Source organism: Canis lupus, chromosome 26 (assembly GCF_048164855.1).
Source record: "Canis lupus baileyi chromosome 26, mCanLup2.hap1, whole genome shotgun sequence".
In the NCBI taxonomy this organism is placed as follows: domain Eukaryota; kingdom Metazoa; phylum Chordata; class Mammalia; order Carnivora; family Canidae; genus Canis; species Canis lupus.
In genome coordinates this window covers 21,429,219-21,448,680 of record NC_132863.1, presented here as the reverse complement: position 1 = coordinate 21,448,680, position 19,462 = coordinate 21,429,219, and the positions used below count along the sequence as shown (strand labels likewise).

At 45.6% G+C, this 19,462-nt stretch overlaps 2 protein-coding genes and 1 long non-coding RNA gene across 35 annotated transcripts in view; 1 reads left to right on the top strand and 2 right to left on the bottom strand.

The window, feature by feature from the left end:
* Positions 1-3,950, bottom strand: part of LOC140618214 (signal-regulatory protein beta-1-like) — a 58,077-nt gene extending 54,127 nt beyond the window's left edge. For 6 of the 24 annotated variants that reach the window (XR_012018408.1, XM_072800338.1, XM_072800339.1 and 3 more), the window contains exon 1: positions 3,716-3,892. The gene's annotated coding sequence lies outside the window, so the exon portion shown is untranslated. Of the gene's footprint in view, positions 1-1,472; positions 3,395-3,715 lie in introns of those variants that run through there. The other 18 variants (XR_012018404.1, XR_012018405.1, XR_012018409.1 and 15 more) reach the window with 14 other exon arrangements.
* LOC140618216 (uncharacterized) lies at positions 3,945-9,710 on the top strand. 2 transcript variants are annotated; one of them, XR_012018416.1, is made up of 3 exons: positions 3,945-4,124; positions 7,143-7,217; positions 9,017-9,710. It is a non-coding gene; the product is annotated as an uncharacterized lncRNA (long non-coding RNA). The 2 variants fall into 2 exon arrangements; XR_012018415.1 differs by having other exon boundaries at positions 7,143-9,710.
* The window catches only part of LOC140618212 (signal-regulatory protein beta-1-like), a 30,020-nt gene continuing 17,047 nt past the window's right edge, over positions 6,490-19,462 (bottom strand). Inside the window, exons 3-7 of one of the 9 annotated variants that reach the window (XR_012018396.1) lie at positions 18,440-18,760; positions 17,504-17,842; positions 16,749-16,902; positions 11,860-11,958; positions 6,490-8,379 (exon numbers count right to left, since the gene is read on the bottom strand). Coding sequence is in view for 2 of the 9 variants with exons in the window: in XM_072800334.1 (XP_072656435.1) it covers positions 11,309-11,328; positions 11,860-11,958; positions 17,504-17,842; positions 18,440-18,760 (779 nt within the window). In the remaining 7 variants the exon portion in view is untranslated. Of the gene's footprint in view, positions 8,380-8,933; positions 11,329-11,859; positions 12,036-12,063; positions 12,102-16,748; positions 16,903-17,503; positions 17,843-18,439; positions 18,761-19,462 lie in introns of those variants that run through there. The other 8 variants (XR_012018391.1, XR_012018394.1, XR_012018395.1 and 5 more) reach the window with 8 other exon arrangements.

Sequence of the window (19,462 nt, the reverse complement as noted above, 5' to 3'; positions counted from 1 at the left end):
TTGAATGTAGGACAGTTCTCTAACCAACTGAGATGCACACTCTCTGGATAGAGTCTCTGCACGTGGCAGATAGCCACCAATCCAAGGAGGGTGATGACTGGGACACTGTCACTGAACAGGGAAATGATACAGATTAGAGAGAGCAGACTCCTACTTGAGGATGTCCACTGTGGGAGCCTGGGAGTTCCTTGAAGATGGGTCATCTGTGGGAGGTCCACCTCAGAGGAAGATTCAGGTACCCATTAAGTAAATGCATAGCAGAATGAAAGTGAATTGAGTCCATGCTTGATGCATGGTTGGATGCAGGAATGCACGGATGAAAGAATGAATAGTATTGATGAAACTCTCAGGCTAATTCACCTGGAACTGTTTACTGAAATTCCTGGAAAGAAGTTTTGCTTCATTTCTCATGTTCTTTGTCTTGGCCCAATGTCTGACGGCCTGGTTAGGTCAAGGTGGGGACTCACTACATACTCTTAGTAACATATCCTGGCACCAATATATGAAAATTACAAATTGGGTTGCCATATGGCAGGAGGGGAAGGAGACCAATGTACAAAGAGGAAGATGGTACATACCTTCTGCATCATAACAGGGGGATGGCTTGGAGCATAGTAGACATTATATAAACAAGGGGACTTGCTGAACAACACATTACTACAAACTTAGTGGTTTACGGAAACACATATTATTTCATAGTTCCTGTGGACCAGGAGTTCAGGCGTAGGTTAGCTTAGCTCTCATGCACAGACGGAAGGAAGATGATGTAAAGACACAGGAAGAAGGCCTTTTCTGGGGCTACCAGAGGCTGGGAGAGAGGCCTGTAACAGGTTCCCCCTCACAGTACAAGACAGCTTTAGTTATACTTGCCAAGTTTGAAAGCAACCAAAATGACCTTCAATAAAGAGTGCATAAAGAAATTGTGATTGTACACCAGACAGTGGAATATTACCCAGTGCTATAAAGAAATGACCTATTAGGCCTTGAAAAGATGAGGAAGAACCTTAAATGCTTATTGTTAATTAAAGGAAAAGCCTGCATCATCCCAACTATATGACGTTCTGGAAATGGCAAAACTTTGGAGACAGTAATATGTCAGTGATTGCCAGGGATTAGGGTAGAGAGAGATAAATAGGCAGAGCACAGAGGATTTTTGGGGAAGTGAAACTACTCTGTGCCCTAATAGGATAATTTGTAGTGAATTACAGGACAAACTTGTCCAAACCCACAGACTCTACAATACCAAGAGTGAATCATAATGTGAACTGTGGACATTGGATGTTAAGGACCTATCAGTGTAGGAGGTTCATCATTTGTAAGAAATGTACCCCTGGTGGAGGATATTGATAATGGCAGCAGCTGTGATGTGTGGAGGTGGGGAGTCCTACGGGAAATCTGCACATTCTGCTCAATTCTGGTGTGAACCTAAATCTACTTTAAACTATGAAGTCAATCCATTAAAACAATCCATATCAAAGGTCATCTAGATTTTATTCCAAGATATCCTCTAGATATTTTTATAGTTTCATGTCTACATTTGAGTTACTTTTATGAAGGCTGTTAGGAGGTCTGTGTCTGGAGTCAATTTGTTTTCACGTATGTTCACATGTCCAGTAGCTCCATCAACATTTGTTAAAGACTATCTTGGTACTTCCCGAAAGATCAGTTGGCTGTATTTATGTGGGTCTATTTCTGGACTTTCTATTCTCTTGCTTTGCTTTGTGTGTCTAGTCCCTCACCAATGCCACTTTTTTGATTCCTGGAGTTCCCTAGTAAGTCTTATAGTGGAATCATGTCAATCTTCTAGTTTATTCTTCCCCAACATTGAGTTGGCTATTCTGGATCTTTAATTTCTCTATATAAACTTTAGAATCAGTTTGTTACTATACATAAAGTACTTTTCAGGTATTTTGATCGAGATTGCTTTTAATCCCTAGGTCAACTTGGAAAGTATGGATACCCTGACAATATTGAGTCTTTCTATCCCTGAACATGGGATGTAGCTCTATTTCTTTAGTTCTTCTTTGATTGTTTCGTCAGTTTTCTAGCATTCTTATTTAGGTCTTATACATATTATATGAGATTAATACCTGAGTATTTCTCCTTTTTTGCATGCTAATGAAAATGATCATATGTGTTTTTAGTATATAGAAGCACAATTGATTTTTGTATGTTGATCTTGGACCCTTGCTGATCTCACTTATCAACTTAAAGAGTTTCTTAAAAAGCAGATCCTCTGAGATTTTCATCTGCAAATAAGGAAGTTTTATTTCTTCCTTTTAAAAAATTTCTACCTTCTCAGTTTAGATTCCTTTCCCCTCCGTTTCTTCCCTTCTCTTCCTTTCTTCTTCTCCCTTGTTCTCCTATAACTTCTAGTACTGTGTTGAATATGAGTTGTGAGAATGAAAAACCTCCCTCATTCCTTACCTTAGGGGGAAAAAAGCCATTCAGACATTTACCACTAAGTGCAATGAAAGGTGTGGGACATTCTGCAGATGTTTTTCATCAAGTTGAGGAAATTCTCTGCTATTTCCAGTTGGCTGAGAGTTTGCATCATGAATACGTTTTGGATTTGTCAAAGGCTTTTTCTGCATCAACTGATATTATCATGTAGTTTTCTTTTTTAACCTGTTGATGTGATAGATTACAATAATTGATTTATAAGCAGTGAAACAGTCTTCCATGCGTGAATAAATCCTTCCTAGGATTAAATACCACGGTATAGAACTTTACATTCTGAAATTCTATTTGCTAGCATTATGTTGAAAATCCTTGCATGTAGAATCATGAGAGATATACGTCTGTAGTTATCTTTTTTAATGTACATTCAATCTGGTTTTGCTATCAAGGTAATAATAGACCCAACAAATGAATAAGGAATGTGTCATCCTCTTCTATTTTCTGGAAGATTGTATAAAATTGGTACTAAGTCTTCTGCAAAGGTTTACTAACATTTTGCAAGGGGTCTAGATGTCTCATATATTTTACTCGTTCAAAAACTATCCAAGCTTTCTTACTCCTTCCTTATACTCAGAAAATGGTTTTGGCGTCCTCTTCCATCAGATGTGCACCTCTCAAGCCATCTGCTCTGGCAGTTGGGACTCAAAGCCTCTGCAACATGAACCAATGGCCTTGGGGAAGAGATTCCACATGCTTGTTTAGCTTTTTCAGCAAGTAGAGTCAGAACCTTAAGTTCTGTTGGAGAGCCTGCAGTGTTCAGCTTCCATCACTGACCCAGAGAGACCCCTAGTGACCACTTCTGGCCAGTGTTCCATTAGCATGCAAACCTCTGCAAATTTTCACAGTGATTATGTTTAGATGGAACATTAAGGATTCTTTTCTTGCTTTATAATTTCATATTTTCCCACATTTGTTGTCCATTGAGAGGTAGCATCTGTGTGGTGGTAAAAAATTAAAGGACAGATTTTTTTGTTCCTATGTAACCCTGGGGGCGGGGGGCGGGGGATGAGAACTCTAAAATGTGCTGTGCTCAGGCTTGTGACCATAGAGGAGTGTCTTTCCTTGAACATAATGGTGTGGACTGTTCCACACAGCCACTGGGAGATTTTCTGAGCCAAGAGCTATTCCAACCTAGTTCTATCAATTCGGGCTCAGACAGAGAAATTCTCCTCCAAGAAATTCTAGGTAAACTGGTGAGAACAGAGTAAACAGGCATAAGGGTGTCCCCACCACACACATCTGAAGTTCCACTCACTGGGGAATTCCAGCAGCAGAGTCAGCAGCAGGGATGGCAGAGGTGGGCAGATGCAGAGCCAGGGACAGGCTTCATCATGGTCTTAGAGCCTTCCTGTCTGAGTGTTGTCATGGGAGGCCCAGGACTCTGTGCTCTGAAGAGAGAAGATACTCCCTGCCTCTGTGATGTCAGAAGAAGGGGACTGTGATGAGAGGAAAGACCACGGGACTTTAACACTTTTTCTTTGAGATTATCAAGGGACAGGCAAGGCGGCCACAAGCTGAGAAGATGCTGCTTGAAATGTTTGGGGTCTCCAGAGTTAAGGGCATGACACCCATGAACTTATGCTTATTGCTGAGCCTCATCCCATCTGAGATCTCCCCAACCCACACCCCTGCTGCTGTAGAGGTAGACATGATGTGGGAAAGAGGTTAGACTTTTGGCGATGGTGATAATTTGTGGTTTATAGAATTGAGGGTGCTACAGGGAGCGTGAGACCACTGTGCAGGAGCAAAAGCAATGCACCTAGAAACACGCCTGGAAGGTGAGGGCTGCCTATTCTATCTGTGCCGGTAGGGGGTAGCTCTGGAAGAAGCTGAGTGGAGGACAGAAGAAAAGCTCTCAGAAAGAGAGGAGAACCAGCATGTTGGCCTCCTTCTCTCACCTCCGGAACGGGCTCAATCCAAGCACAAAGGTTGTGTCCCGGGCCTCTCAGCCCACACTCAGCTAGTGAACCTTTAATATCCACGAGTGCATTGTCAGCACTGACCGCTAAGGCTATTTCGCTTTGCTTCTTTGTTAGCCCCACATCCTCTAGGGATCGACAGAATGTTAGGGCCAGGAGAGGTGTTAGAACAAGAGGAGAAAGCAGAACAGTCCCAAACTGCCTATGGGAGATGACAAGAGTCCCCTCCTCCACTTATGACACCATCCTATCACATTGTTCTGGAATGAGGAAGTCCATGCTGGATTAGCCCTGCTGAGAGCTGGGCAGGATCTTACCCCAGCTTTCAGGAAACCTGCCATGTAATACTTCTCTAGCAGACCTCACACCTTCCATTAGACTCTTAACTCTTTAGAGCCTGGGATTTTTAGTGCCTTCACAGCCAAGAGCACTGGCTTTGCAAACAGAAGCAGTTAAGGTTCAAACCTTGAATGCACTTCTTGGTGGCTGAGCTGTGTAAACTTTGACCTTGAAATGTTCATTTGTATAGCTCTAATACTCAAAACTGTGTTCATAGTCTGCACTTGGACTTTCTCTTCTCCGCTTAGCCCCTGTTCAGTGTTTGGCACAACTTGTAACCATTTGGTCAAACCAAGAAGGGACCCATGTTCTACACCCTCATCTCTCTCCTACCAGCCCCTATTAATTTTACCTCCTAAACACCTCTAGAATCTATGTCCCCATTTCCACATCATCTTCTGCCTGAATGAAAACTATTACTTCCTGATAAGCTATCCCTAACTCCTTTGCCCGCTGTTGCTCTTCTTTCTACTTCATCCAGGGTGCTTTTCCAACACACAGATCTGAGGACATCCCATTCTTGCATAAACATTTTTGTGGGTTCTCATTGTTCTTGCATAGTTAGATTGTTTGGTATATGGTCTGTGGTGTGTGGTGTGTGGTATGTGGTATCTGGTGTATTGTTTATGCCATATAGTGGGTGATATATGGTAGAGGCATATTGTAAATGGCATGTGGATTTGGTATGTGGCATATGGTATATGATATAAGGTATGTGGTATGTGGTACGTTAAAAAGCCCATCCTTCCATGATTGGCTTGGCCCCAGGGGATAAAATGACACCCTACTCTTTCTGGTACCCACCACAGCCTCTCTACTCCCCATCAGGTTTCCTGGGAAACGTGCTGACATGAATATTAGCAAGCAGGTCATTTTCAGGGAAAACACTAGAATCCAACATGGTAGTGAGGAGAAGGGAGCGAGATTGTTCAGAAGAAGTGGGTGGCAGTGAAGTCCCAAAGAAAACTTCAGCTGATCTCCCACGGATCTCTGGTACTAAGATGTTCCTTTAAAGTTGTCCTGAACTGGGGTGAGAGGGCTGGACCTTTACATCCCCATGTTGATGAGCCACTGGATGTGGCAGGTTCCCAGGCATGACCTTGGCATTGTGGCTTTCCTCAGCTGAGGCCATCCCAAGAGGGCTGACAGCTCAGGGCCATCTCCTGAGGTCTGGTTCGTCATAGCACTCACCACCCTCTGCTGAGCCCCTTCCACTTCAGTTCCTTGGGCTCAGGATATGGTTTAACTTCACTTCTCCTCCCATGAGGTCTTACAGCCCTCCCACCTCACACAGAGGCTCAGAGTGTGCTGACCCCGCTTGGTCTAACATGGGCTTTACAAACTGGAAATATTTAGGGGAATGTCATAGAGGACCGAGGAGCAGCTTCTTTTGGGATCTCTGAGTGCTTGGCTCTGGAGTGAGCTCTGGCAGTGGACAGAGAAAGGAGGAGAAGGACCTCAGACTGTGAAGTGAAATGAAACCTGGCTATGGGGACGCCTGGGTGGCTCAGCAGTTGAGCAGTCTGCCTTTGGCTCAGGGCCTGATCCCAGGGTTTGGGATGGAGCCTCACGATCTGCTCCTTCAGAGAGTCTGTTTCTCCCTCTGCCTGTGTCTCTGCCTCTCTCTTTGTCTCTCACGAATAAATAAATGGAAATCTTTAAACAAAGAAACCAACCAACCAAAAAACCCTGGGTATAAAAACACAGAAGTCTCCCCAACACACATTGTCTTGTGTTTTCCCCCAATGAGGTGCAAGAGGCGAGATCCAGCTGAGGACAGGATGATGACAGTTTTTAATAGTTCCTATTTTGGAACAATTTACATTTACACAAAAATTATGACAATCACACAGAGTTCCATATATAACTGCACACAGTTTCCCTCTTATTAGCATCTAATGGAAATATGGTGCACCTGTGATAATTAGTGAACCAAAAATTGGTACATTACTATTAACCAAAGGGCATAGTTTATTCAGATTTTTTCTTAGCTTGGGCTGCTATAACATAGCACCCTAAACCGGATGCCTTGAAACAACAGGAACTTATTTCTCACAGACCTGGAGGCTGGAAGTCTGAGATCAGGGTGCCAGGATGGTTGGGCTGTGATGGTTGGGCTTGTGGTTGTAGACTGCTGATTACCTGTATTCTCACCTGGTGGATGGGGCAAGCTGGTTGCCTGGCCTCTCTTCATAAGGGCAATGATCCCCTTCGTGAGGACTCTATCCTCATGACCTCAACACCCATCAATGATCTCACTTTCAAATCCCATCACACTGCATTTTAGAATTCAACATTTGAACTTTGGGGAGACACAGATACTCAGCCCAGCAAACATTTATTTAGTTTTTACCCCAATGACCTTTTGTCTTTCAGAATTCCATGCAGGTTACCACATGACATTTTCTTGTCTTTTTTCTTTAGATTGCTCTCAGCTCTGACAGCTTATCTGCCTTTCCTTGTTGGTGATGGCCTGACAGTTAGAGCAGTCCTGCTCAGGTATCTCATGGAATGTCTCTCTGCAATTTGTCAGATGCTTTCCTCATAAGCAGACTGGGGTGACGGGTTTGGGGAGGAAGGTCACAGAGGAAAAGTGCTGCTTTCATGACATTATATCCAGGGTGCACACTGTGGCCATGGCTCGTGGCTGTCGGTGAACTCATGATCATGTGGCTGAACTCTATTTGTCAAGTGTCCTCTCTGTAGTTACTCCTTTTTCCACTTTTCCATGCTATCCTTTTTAGAAGAGTCACCACAACCAGCCCACCCTTCAGGAGTGGACGGTTAGGCTTCCTGTCCTTAGGGTAAAGTATCTACGTAAATCATCTGGGACCTTTCTGCACAGGACATTATTTCTTCTCTTCAACTTATCTATTTACTCAATTATTAATTTATACCAATTTGGGCTTAAAGATATTTATTTTGTATGTGGGACTGTAATCGGTCTTAGAGGGAGCTATAACAAAATATCCCAGACTAGGTGGCTTATAACAAAAGAAAGTTCCTGCTCACTCTTGTGGAGGCTGGAACCTGAGATCAGGGAGTCAGCCTGCTTGGGAGTGGGCCTCTAGGTTTTTCATTTTGTCCTCACATGGCTGAAGGGGCTGGGGTCCTATTTATTTATTTATTTATTTATTTATTTATTTATTTATTCATTTATTCATTCATTTATTTTTAAAAGATTTTATTTATTTATTCATGACAGACACAGACAGAAAGGGACAGAGTCAGGGAGTAGGAGAAGATGCTCCTTATTAGGATTCCAATGTGGGACTCGATCCCAGGACCTGGGATCAGGACCTGAGCCAAAGGCAGATGCTTAACCTCTGAGCCACCCAGGCACCCCATGGGGTCTCTTTTAAAAGGGCTAATACCACTCATGAGGGTGGATCCTCATGACCTACTTACTATCCAGAGGCCCCACCTTCTGACAGCAGCATGTGGGCTTGAATATTCTAACACTTGAATTTTGTGAGGACTCAAACATTCAGACCATAGCAGAACCGGATATACTGCTTTACTTATTTGTTGCTCAAACTGTTGCACTTTGGCCATCGGGAGCTCTTCCAGGAGGTTCTTGTACTCATTTGACGTATTCCAATCAGTGGGCTATTGTGTTTTTTTGGAAATCCACTTGCTTATTTCTGGAGGATATGATGTTCTGGTAGAATTTTTCAACACAAAGAAGAGGGAGTAGTATTTAATGAAAAGGTTTTAGGTACATGCACCAGTTGATTGAATGAAGTGAAATATTATTTTATAATCTGACATCTAGTAGACACTGATATCTTCCATGAAGTATTCACCAATATGTTTTTTAAAAATGTGATGGCCTAACACATGGCAGTCATTGTTCTGGGAACCAAGGACACAGGTATGGTCCCTTCTCTGTCAGAGTTGACATCCTATTTGAGGAAGAGACAAATACACACAGGAATTCTCATACTGCATGGTGCTGAAGTGCACGAATGTCAGTTGCACAAGTCAGTTAAAGAACATTAGTCCCGGGAATCCCTGGGTGGCTCAGTGGTTTAGTGCCTGCCTTTGGCCCAGGGCGTGATCCTGGAGTCCCCGGATGAAGTTCCACATCAGGTTACCTGCATAGACCCTGCTTCTCCCTCTGCCTGTATCTCTGCCTCTCTCTCTCCTTTGTGTCTTTCATGAATAAATAAATAAAATCTTAAAAAAAAAAAAAAACCACTTAGTCCCCAAACACACATTTCAAGTTTTATTGACCACAAGGAATTTACCATGAGCAACGGCATGAAGTACAAACTTTACTGCTGCTTCTTCCTCAGGCCACAAATCCCTATGTAACTAGCAAATGCTCATCACGATAAGTAAGCATCACATCTTTCAAAGACTGTAATGGTTCATCTCTGTGACTCCGTTACTTATTTTACCACACACAGCAGCACAGGCTGTTGTGTTGTGCTCTGTTCTCTCAGCAATGAACTACAGCGACATTGCATAAAGGTGGAAAAAATGACAAAAGGGAATTGGCACAAAGCTGAGAGTGCAATGGAGAAACAAGAAGAGATGAGGCTGCAGGTGAAGTTCACGTTGAATGTGAGTGGAGCTCATAAAGGCCTAGCTACCATGGGAATGGTGACAGGGATGCTGGTCCCCAGTGTGTGGATATGCAGCCTAAGGAACAGAATGAAGGCAAACTTACCCCGTGAAACAGGAGAGTGGTGGTTGAAGCAGGGGCGATGTGTGAAAATGTCCCAAGGAAGTGACACCAGCAAATAATTAAATTAATACTGTAAAGATTTCACAACATTGAAAGTGCAAGAGTTAAAAAACAATTAAAAAAAATAAAAAGAAAGTGCAAGAGTTGGAATGTTGGAAGCTGATCCCATTGAGAACAGAGTGAGATAACTCAGATGCTGACTCTATATTGTCAAGTGTGAGGTCAGAAGAATACAAGCACTGTGCAAACTACTCTTGATAGGTCTTTACAAAAAATAAAACACAAGCCTTTTCAGTGTTGCTAATGTTTCAAATGACCGTATATCAAGTAAACAATAGTTTTATTGTTTTTTAATTTCCCTATAACTTTCACAATAGATAGCTAAAGAGTTTTTCTATGTTTTGAAAAACATTTGTGAAGGTCACAGAAGAATCATTATTTTGCCCGTTGATTACTGAGTTAACGTTGCATGTTTCAGCCAAACAGTGATTGTTTCTGTCCCGCAATCTCCAACAAAATGAGCACTGGCCTCCATTTATTTTTTTATTTTATTTTTTATTATTTATTTATTTATTTATTTATTTATTTACTTATTTACTTATTTATTTATTTATTCGGCCTCCATTTATCATGTCCGCTGACCATAAGTTCTAGGGAAACAATTCAATTCAGCTATGATCTATCAGAACACAGAGCAAGAGAAAGGAATTGATATTTTATAAGGGTGGTTTATGTAAGGGGCTTTAAATAAAGTGACATGTCAGCAGAACTTGAAAGAGGGAGAGACGGTCATGCAGATCCTTAGGGGGAGGAAACAGAGGAGACATATACTTTGACTTCCATTTTTAAGGAATCACTGTGGCTGAAACTAGAGGGCCTGCTAGAGAGGAAGCAATGGTCCAGGAACAGATGCTGGTGGCCAGGATCAGGGAGCAAGCAGCCCTGGGAGGGAACAGTGTGCAGACTCTGGGTAGAGCTCACTGGTGTGTGGGAGGAGGCTTACACTCACTCCTGAGAGTTTTGTGAGCTAATTGTGAAAGTGCTGGCAGCTTGTCATTGGCCACGTCGGAGTGTTGACACCACAGATGTCCATAAGCACTACAAATCAGGTTCTTTTCCTTTCTGGGAGTAGATTGTTTAACATTGGGACTTAGAATTCCAAAGGCAGAATTGAATGTGGTATATAATGAAAGGATATCAAGGATGGCTCCGGCCTCCTGGACTGCCAGCTGGTGTACATGAGCAGTGGGGTTGGGATGGCTGAAGGTGACAGAAGAGCTAACCTTTCAATCACTGGGAGGAAGGAATTTTCTCTCTGGGATTGAGGAATAGGACATGGAGGCAGAAGAAGGAGAATCATTTCTCTTCATAAGACCAGGATGGAATTCATTTCTGTTCAAGACACAATGGGGAACCTCACCAAGGCTGGGAAATCTGGGGCTTGGCAGGAATACGTCCTGAGAGTATGGACATGACTGTGTAGTTCATGGCCACAGTCCCCAGGAGATGGTTGAGATGCCTGATATGTGTAGATGTGAACTGTTCCTCATATTCCAGACATATGTCCTTACATAAGTCCCCAGAGCAAGTTCCCATGGATCCTGCTCAGGCCCAGGGATGAAGACCCAGTGCTGAGGGCAGAAGGACTGTGAGAAGGAGCCGCAAGATCTGTGGGTAGGCTGGCGTCTGGGGGAAGCAATGCATATGGAGCAGAATTGTGGAAGCGTCTAGTTGTTCCTTCTCTTAGGCTGGGCCTCTCAGGGAAGGAAGGAGGCAGCAGACACTGATGGTGGCGTGTGGCAGGGGAGGAGGAAGGAGGTGTGGGATCCATGTCCACATTTAATTATCTGCTCATCATTCCAGAAATGTTCCCCACGTGTCTGCTATGTCCTTGGTGCTATTTTCCTCCTGGGGCACCTGTTGTGGGAGGTCAGGCAGCCCCTGATATAGGACACTGCCACCTCAGGCTCTCCCCCAGGTTCTCACCCCCCTTCCCAATCCCATCCAGTCTGTCCCACAGAGGGTCAGCCAGGAGCCCTCCTCAGAGCAACTATCTGGCATCTATCAGCATCTCCTAGAAGCAGACTCCTTGTATCCTTAGAAGCTCTGCTCGATAATCTAGGGATGGTCTCCAAGGGATTCCTTGCACCCAGCTGCCCCTCACTCAGGCCCTCTGCCCACTCCCTTCCCAGAATCTCTAGGACTCTGTGCACACTCTTGATGGCCTTGAACCTCAACCACCAACTACAGCCCCCCACACACACACACTCCCTGGGATTGGGAACCTCCTGGAGGGTCCCTGAGATTTCTGAGGGCATCAAGGGACGTGTGTCACCTGCTCTTTACTCCAGATGGGTGCTGACCCTCTGTGCTCTGTGGGCTGCCCCTCTTCCTGACCTGGATCCTACTGGGACTGACCTTGGCCTGCCTTCCCTGACCCAAACTTACAGTTAGGTCCTTGCTTCCTGTGGGCATAGATGGCAGAGACAGTGATGAGCAGCAGCAGCTTTGGGCTCAGGAGGAGGGCTGTCAGCAGTGGAGCAGACACTGGGATTGAGGAGTAGGACATGGAGGCAGAAGAAGGAGAATCATTTCTCTTCATCAGACCAGGATGGAATTCATTTCTATTCAAGACACAATGGGGAACCTCACCAAGGCTGGGAAACCTGGGGCTTGGCAGGAATCTGGGTCTGGAAATGAAGGGATATAAGGCACCATATTAAGGAGCACCCTCTTTAATATGGCACCTGAGTGGCACCTGGGTGGCTCAGTGGTTGAGCATCCGCCTTTGGCTCAGGGCATGATCCCAGAGTCCTGGGATCGAGTCTTGCAACAGCTTCCCTGCAGGGAGCCTGCTTCTCCCTCTGCCTATGTCTCAGCCTCTCTGTGTGTCTCTCATGAGTAAATAAATAAGATCTTGAAAAAGCAGAAGAAGGGGCACCGTGGAGTCCATTCTGTGGGGCCTCCAATTATTCCATCTGGGTCGCCTGGGCCCCATCAACACTCTGAAAGTCATGAATCGCCCGTGCACTCAAGTTGAGGCAGAATTCAGAGTAAGATGTTCCTTATCTTCTCACCTTTCTCAGGATATTTCCCTCAAAGTCCTTCTTGAGGGAAGGAGTGGAGAGAATGGGGCTCAGTAACCTGTAAGTGTGGTTTACTAACCTAGTCCTTAAACACCATGGGTCAGGTCACATATCCTCTTTCTGAAGAGGGAATAAGCTCATAGTTGAAGGAGGGTCACAGAAAAGTGAGAAATCCCAGGCATTCCCTCATTGGTGTCTCATGGGATAACTCTGAGACCTTGTCCTTGGGCCAGGACAAGTTCAATACCAGGGTAATAAAAACAAATGTCAGCCCAGCCTTGAGTAGAGTGAGGACAGGTGTCATGAACAAGGTGAAGGCTGCCCTGCTTTGCTCCATGTGTGGGGCTTGATGACCTCAAGTTCTCATGTGCTGAGGGAGGCCTCAAGGTGGCCTGATCTCTTGAAACCTCCTGGGGAGGGAAGGAAATGGAGTCTAATGCTTAGGAGGGCATTTAAACACCATCCAGCCCACCTGGACCCCAGTACCTACACCAGCTGCTCTGTTTCTGTGGACATAGAGCTTGGGTCAGGAAGCACAACTTTATATTTGCCTTTTCACAATGACTGGCTTTTGCTGGTACACTACTCCCTCTGCCTGTGTCTCTGCCTCTGTGTGTGTGTGTGTCTCTCATGAATAAATACATAAATTTTTTTATTTTTATTCATTTTTTTTAATTTTTTTTAAATTTTTTATTTATAATAGTCACACAGAGAGAGAGAGAGGCAGAGACACAGGCAGAGGGAGAAGCAGGCTCCATGCACCGGGAGCCCAAGTGGGATTCGAACCCGGGTCTCCAGGATCGCGCCCTGGGCCAAAGGCAGGCGCCAAACCCCTGCGCCACCCAGGGATCCCCATAAATTTTTTTAAAATAGAAAAAAGGAAGCTGTTGAGAACACACCATATTTGCCCTTGGGTGCTGGAGGATGGTAGGTCACAACTGGGTCCCGACCTAGTGTTCTTTCAGTAGAAAGAGCTGCATTGCCCACTTTTGCACCTGCTTCTAGCAGGCACCTTGAAGTAGAGGACTGAAGAAGTGGAGGCTAAGTGGACACTAGCCTCTTCACTCCAGTTAAAACAACTCACAAAGAGCATCCCGATTGCCAACTCTCTCTGAGCTCCCCGTCTTGCTGTGCTAGATTGTGTTCAACATCTCCCTTTGCCAGTCCTGTCTCCTTCCCTCTCTCACACATATGGATTGGGCAGCATTTCAGAGTGAGCTTTACCCCTTCTCTTAGCATCTTGGAGTTTGCTTCCCAGGACACATGACATGTGGATCTTGTCTGGGAGGGGTCTGGAAAGCCAGCTCTAAAGTGCACATTTGGACCAGGATCTCTATCAACTGGCTGGCCAAGAGGGCCTCAGTCCTGGCAGGAGGTAGAGTAAGGTAGGTACCAGCTTGCTCTGCTATTGTCACTGCTGGAACCTCACTGTGGTGACCCCGGAAGGTGTAAGCATAGGAGGGGAGTGCCCTGGAATTCTGGAAATGAGTTGGTAATTATGAGAACTATGGGATTGGGTGGATGTTACTGGGCATCAACTCTTTGGAAAAGGACAATGCAAAGAGAAAGCTGATGAAAAAAACTAAAACAAAAGAAAGCCAAGTCCGACTGATCACACGTGAAAGGTTCTTGGGAAAGTCAGAACTTCTGGGCAACATTGTAGACTCTTACCTCCTACAGGCAAAGGGAAGAAAAGCTGAGGACATGATTGGGTTCAACATAATCCTAAGAGCATCAGTGCTACAAAGAGGATCGAAGTCTACAGCTACAGGGCACCTGCTGTGCCAGAACAGGGAACGTATTGGGGGAAATATGGGAGATTGATACGGAGATGTGGGATAAGGACTTCCGGGCCAAGGCACTCAAAACCCTCAGGACACTTGTGTCTGCTGAGGACAAAGTAGCAGCTTGGCTACTCATCTCCAAACACAGACTCTGAACCCAAAGAAAACACAACAAAAGGACACTAAATACTATGGAAAATTGGCTCTCAGTAGTCCTTGGAGAACAATGCCCAAACTGCAAAATCTCTGGGAGAAAAAAGGGAAAGCCACCAAATCCAAATGCACTACTCTTTACATGTTGCCCTCTCACGCTCACTTGCTCAGGAAAGGGCAAGTGCAGCAGACAAGGGTAGCTAGCCAAGGAGCCTGAGAGGTATTTAGAAATGCCACTCCCATATAAAATACAGCTAAAAGTAGAAAAATATTGGAAATGTGTCCTGCAGATCAGGACACAGAGGGGGTTTCCAAGTATGCTTGACCTAAGAGGGCTGGCCCAGAACCCCTAGAGTCTGGGAACAATTGGTACCTTAAATGGCAAGAAAGACTGTGTGGAAATTAGCTAGGGTTTTGAGTGGGTTTATCTTGGAGTACCTGAGCCGAGCCAACTTAATCACAGAGATCCTTACAAGTGAAAGAAGGAGGCAAGAGAGTGGGAGCAGGATGCATGACGACCACAGCAGAGGTCAGAGTGTGTGGGGGCCTCTGCCGAAGAGTGTGGCTGCCTCTAGAAGCTGGAACAGCAAGGACGCCCGCTCTCCCCCAGAGTCCCCTGAAAGAACACAGCCCTGCCATCCCATCTCTAGAAATGGACGAAATAAATTTGTGTTCAAGCCACTATTCACTTGCTAACTATTATAGCAGTAATAGGAACCTAATACAGGGGGGTAGGGACATTTTAGGCCAACAAATGTGAATAAAGGGGAGAGGCTTGATGAAAATGCATAATTTGTGGGGGGCAAAGGCAAAAAAGAAGAAAGAAGTGCTGTTTCCAAATTGAGTGATGAAGAGAAGAAAGAACAATGGAGGAGGCAAACTTGGGTTCCTCACAAAGTACTAGAAAGATCAGAGGACTCAGAACCTCTCTCCTACTCTCCGAACCAGCCAACCAACCCCAAGCCCTAGGAACATACCTGGTCATGCTATGCTGAGAGAAGGGAGCTCTTTTAAGCTAGAAGTATTGTAAAATTCCTCAGTACCATAAACATGAACAAAAAGATATGCATCCTTACACCACACTCGTTGGTCCTGTGATGGCAGTGGTCACTGCCTTGGGATGTCCAGGGGAGGTGGCACCCTTGTACATCAGGGACACATAGGCATATCGTACTTGCGCCCAGAAGGCCAAGCCAGACAACCCCAATATCCATTTCGATCCTTAGCACACAGGAAACTTGTCAGTTCCAGACCACTGGAAGTATAAGAAGTAACAGCCTTGGTCTGAGCCTCGGGCAAGACCAAAGACAAAAACCCAACCCAGGTAGACCAGACATGATTATGTAGAGTTCTCTCTCCCTGCTCTCCTGGTTTAGTACAAGCCTGACCTCTGGAAATCACATGAGGTCCAAGCATAGGAGGGCCCTGGAGATGGAAGAGGAATGCAGGCACGATGGGTGCCCTGGACTGGAGGAAGAACACGGCTCCAGGTACCCTGGCTCCACATTCCTGACTCCACCAGCACAGAAGGAGGCCCAAGAGTGGCATTCGCACTAAGAAAAGTCTATACTCAATAATACCAGTTCCCATTTCAAAAAATGAAAAGAAGCAAAATAAACTCAAACAAGAAAAATGAGGGGAAAAAGCAATGAAATTGGAAAGAGAAACAATAGAGAAAAATCACTGAAACAAAAGCGGGTTCTTTGAAAAGCTCAATAAAATGAAAAACTTCTAACAATTCTGACAACAAAAAAAGAGACAAATGACATACTTGCAGTATCAGGAATGAAACGAGGTATCACCACAGACATCAAGGATAACAAGGTAACATTACGAGCAATCTATGGGCAGAACCTTGACACCGGAAAGGAAAAGGACCAAATTCCTCAAAAGCACAGCCTGGCACAAGCAAACAATATGAAATGAAGAATTTGAGTAGCCTTAGCTATTCAGATTCTTTTCAAAACAAAGAAAGAATTGTGGAGGCCCAGGGGTTTCACAGGAAAATTCCTCGAAGTATTTACAGATGAATTAAAACCAAGTTCGATGTGCAAAATAAACTTATAGAAGAAATGAGGAAAATATGAATACATACACCATTTGAGGTGATATTAGGGAATTATTCTTAATTGTCCAAGGTGTGTAACGGTATTGCTTTTGTAGAAAAACCAATGTCATTAATCACACGACCACACCATTATGAACTCCATTTGCAACTGGATGTGCACCCATGACTAGGTCATTACTGGACACAACGATGCAACTTCTGCATACCTCTCGTATTAAGGGAAATCATTAGGTGTCCCCAACCTACCTCTCTCTACTCTCAGAGCCAGCAAGAACATGGACACTCGATGACCCAGTGCTGACTGAGCAGTGAAGACAATGCCATAGGGCATGTTAGAAGGATCATGGGCCTTTGAGAGGGACTCCAGAGCAGACTTCTGGAAACCTGGATCAACCTCCTCCTGATGTTACAGGAGAGAGAAATAAGAAATATTCTGATCATGGAAAGGGGACTCTCTACGCCCTTGAGTCAATGCCCTGCTGCTATAATGAACACATGTTTGTTGTACAAGTCTCTGACCTGTTTTAGGAACTCCAGTTTCCTTTCAATCGTTTTTCTCATCACCTAGTCTAAGGGCAAGAAATCTTTACCATCTGTCCCACTTTGCTCCCTGAGTCCCTTCTGAAAATTCCAAGGTCACAGGGTTGGTTGAAGCAGGAAAGGAGATCAGAAAAGAACTGGACATAAAGTAAATGTGCTGTAAGCGATCATGATTATTGATGCCCTGTTGTCCCAAATCGTGAGAGAGAGGAGGCCCATGCTGTGACTACCCATGGTCACCTAAAACTTAAAACTCCAGGTCCCCAGGGCTACCTTCCAGGATTTCAGAGAGGCTGGTACAGATACTTGCATTGGTAATGATGGAAAGTTCTAGAAGGGTAGAGACCACCCTTAGGTGAGAAAGAACTGGGGGACGAGGTGGCTGGCCTGGCACAGTGACTTAATCACTGTGGTAAGGAGCAAAGGGGAGGGTGCTAGGAATAAGCTCACTGAGACCTCACCTTGGGTTTTCTGTGTTTTCTGGTCCTTTTGGGAGGCAGAGGCCACAAGGGTATAGTTTTTGGTGTCTGCAGGCTGCCCGTCATGCTGCACCTGGCAGGTGAACACCACATCTTCCCTGTGGGTGGATGAATTCACCAGGAGCCAGCTCGTCCAGTTAAAGGTCCCATCCTTGTTCTCTAGGAGGTTGGAGGCCACTGAGGGAGTTTCTGTTCGAGACACGTTTCCATTCTCCAACCAGGTCAGCTGTAGGCGCTGAGGGTAGAACTCCTCCACTTGGCAAATGACATAGATCTGGTCCCTTGCCGTGGGGTGCTGGGAAACCTCCAAGGTGGGCGGAACTGAAACAGCACAGAGCAGAAGCTCTGACCTTATGGAACAAACAGATCACAGGGGAGGGGCTGAAAACTTAGCTCCCACCACACAGCAAGGGAATCACCCAGAACACTGCCAGGCATGCAGCTGGTGCTCAAATACTGAGGGCAGTCTTCACATATGAATGACACCCCTAAGTACAGTGCCAGCACACAGTAGGTGCTCAAGGACCGATAGCTCCTATTAGGGCAAGAATGAGTGAAATCAAGACACACAGCCCCTGGCAGGCAGTTGGAATAGAATAACTGTAGCAAATTAAATGAAATCACCAAGCACGCGGTGGCTTGGATTACAGCAGGTGCTCAATAATTGGAAGCGCTATGGTAAAGTAAATGAGACTGCCTAGCACAGTGCTCGGCACGTGGTAGGTGTCTACTAGGCATCTGCCATGGAAACAGGGGAGGTGACTGTAGGTGACTGTACATGTAGGTGCAGGGTGACTGGGAGGGCCTGTGAGGAGTCAGACTCCAGGCAATGGAAGGCCAAGAGTAGAGAGTAGGGGAGGGGCAGGCTCCTAGGCTTGGGGGGAACCTGGGCTTGGGCTGAAGGTGAGGGGCGTCTACCTCGAAGGGTCTCAGACAAGTTGGCAGTCCCACGAAGAGGAGGGCCCCCCTGCAGGGTCACGTGGGCCACCTCGCAGATGACCTGGGAGCGAACGTCCCCCGGGGCCAGCACCAGCTTGGTTGTGCTAGAGATGCTGTAGGAAGCTTTGTCTTCATCTGGGTACACAATGGTCTGAGAGGCTGTCAGTTCATTCCCGTTTTTGAACCATCTCAGAGTGATGTTTCTGGGGGAGAAGCCATGAGACTTGCAGGTGAAGTTCACTGTCTGCTGAGGCGTGGCCCTGGCCGTGGGGCCGGACACCACGGGGGGAGAGGGTTTGGCTACAAGAGGAGCATCAATGAACAGTAAGCATGACTGTGGTCATCAGCACTAACCATACGTGTGTGACACTGTGGAGAAGCCTCAGCCCTCCTGATAGTGTGAGGAGGGCAGTGTCATCTCCTCATCAACAGAGGAGGACACGAGGTTCCAGAGCTGAACTGGGATTTGGGCCCAGGGGCTCAGGTGCAGTTCCAGGCCTGAGCTCAGAGTCCCTTCTGTCCTCTGCCAGGTGACTTTCCACCAATCTGGGCACAGGAAGGACATTTCTGATGGCTCTCACTCTTGGTATCCAAGGTTCCTCCCTCCCATTCTGGAAACCTCAGAGAGCCTGTGCAGCTTTCTTACAGAGGAAGCAGGGGCGGAGCAGGACCCCATGGAAGCCATAACCAGGCTGGTTGGCTGACCAGAGGTGTGGCCATGGCACAGCAAGGCTCCCCCACTTGTGAAATGGGACAGCGGGCATTTCTCTTTCCCTGGGGTTGCAGTGAGGGGCAAGTGAGGCAATGATGCAGTTGTTTGGAATTTAACACAGAAATGCAGATGAAAGGAGCAGATGAATCAGAAAGTGACCTACAATTAAGTCAACCTCATTATAATGTTGAATCCCCCTGTGAATATTCTCCTCAAGCCCTAGTAAATGGAGCTGCTTGCCCCTGTGCAGAGCTTGGCTCTGGAAATTTTTCCCTATGATTTCCTTATCT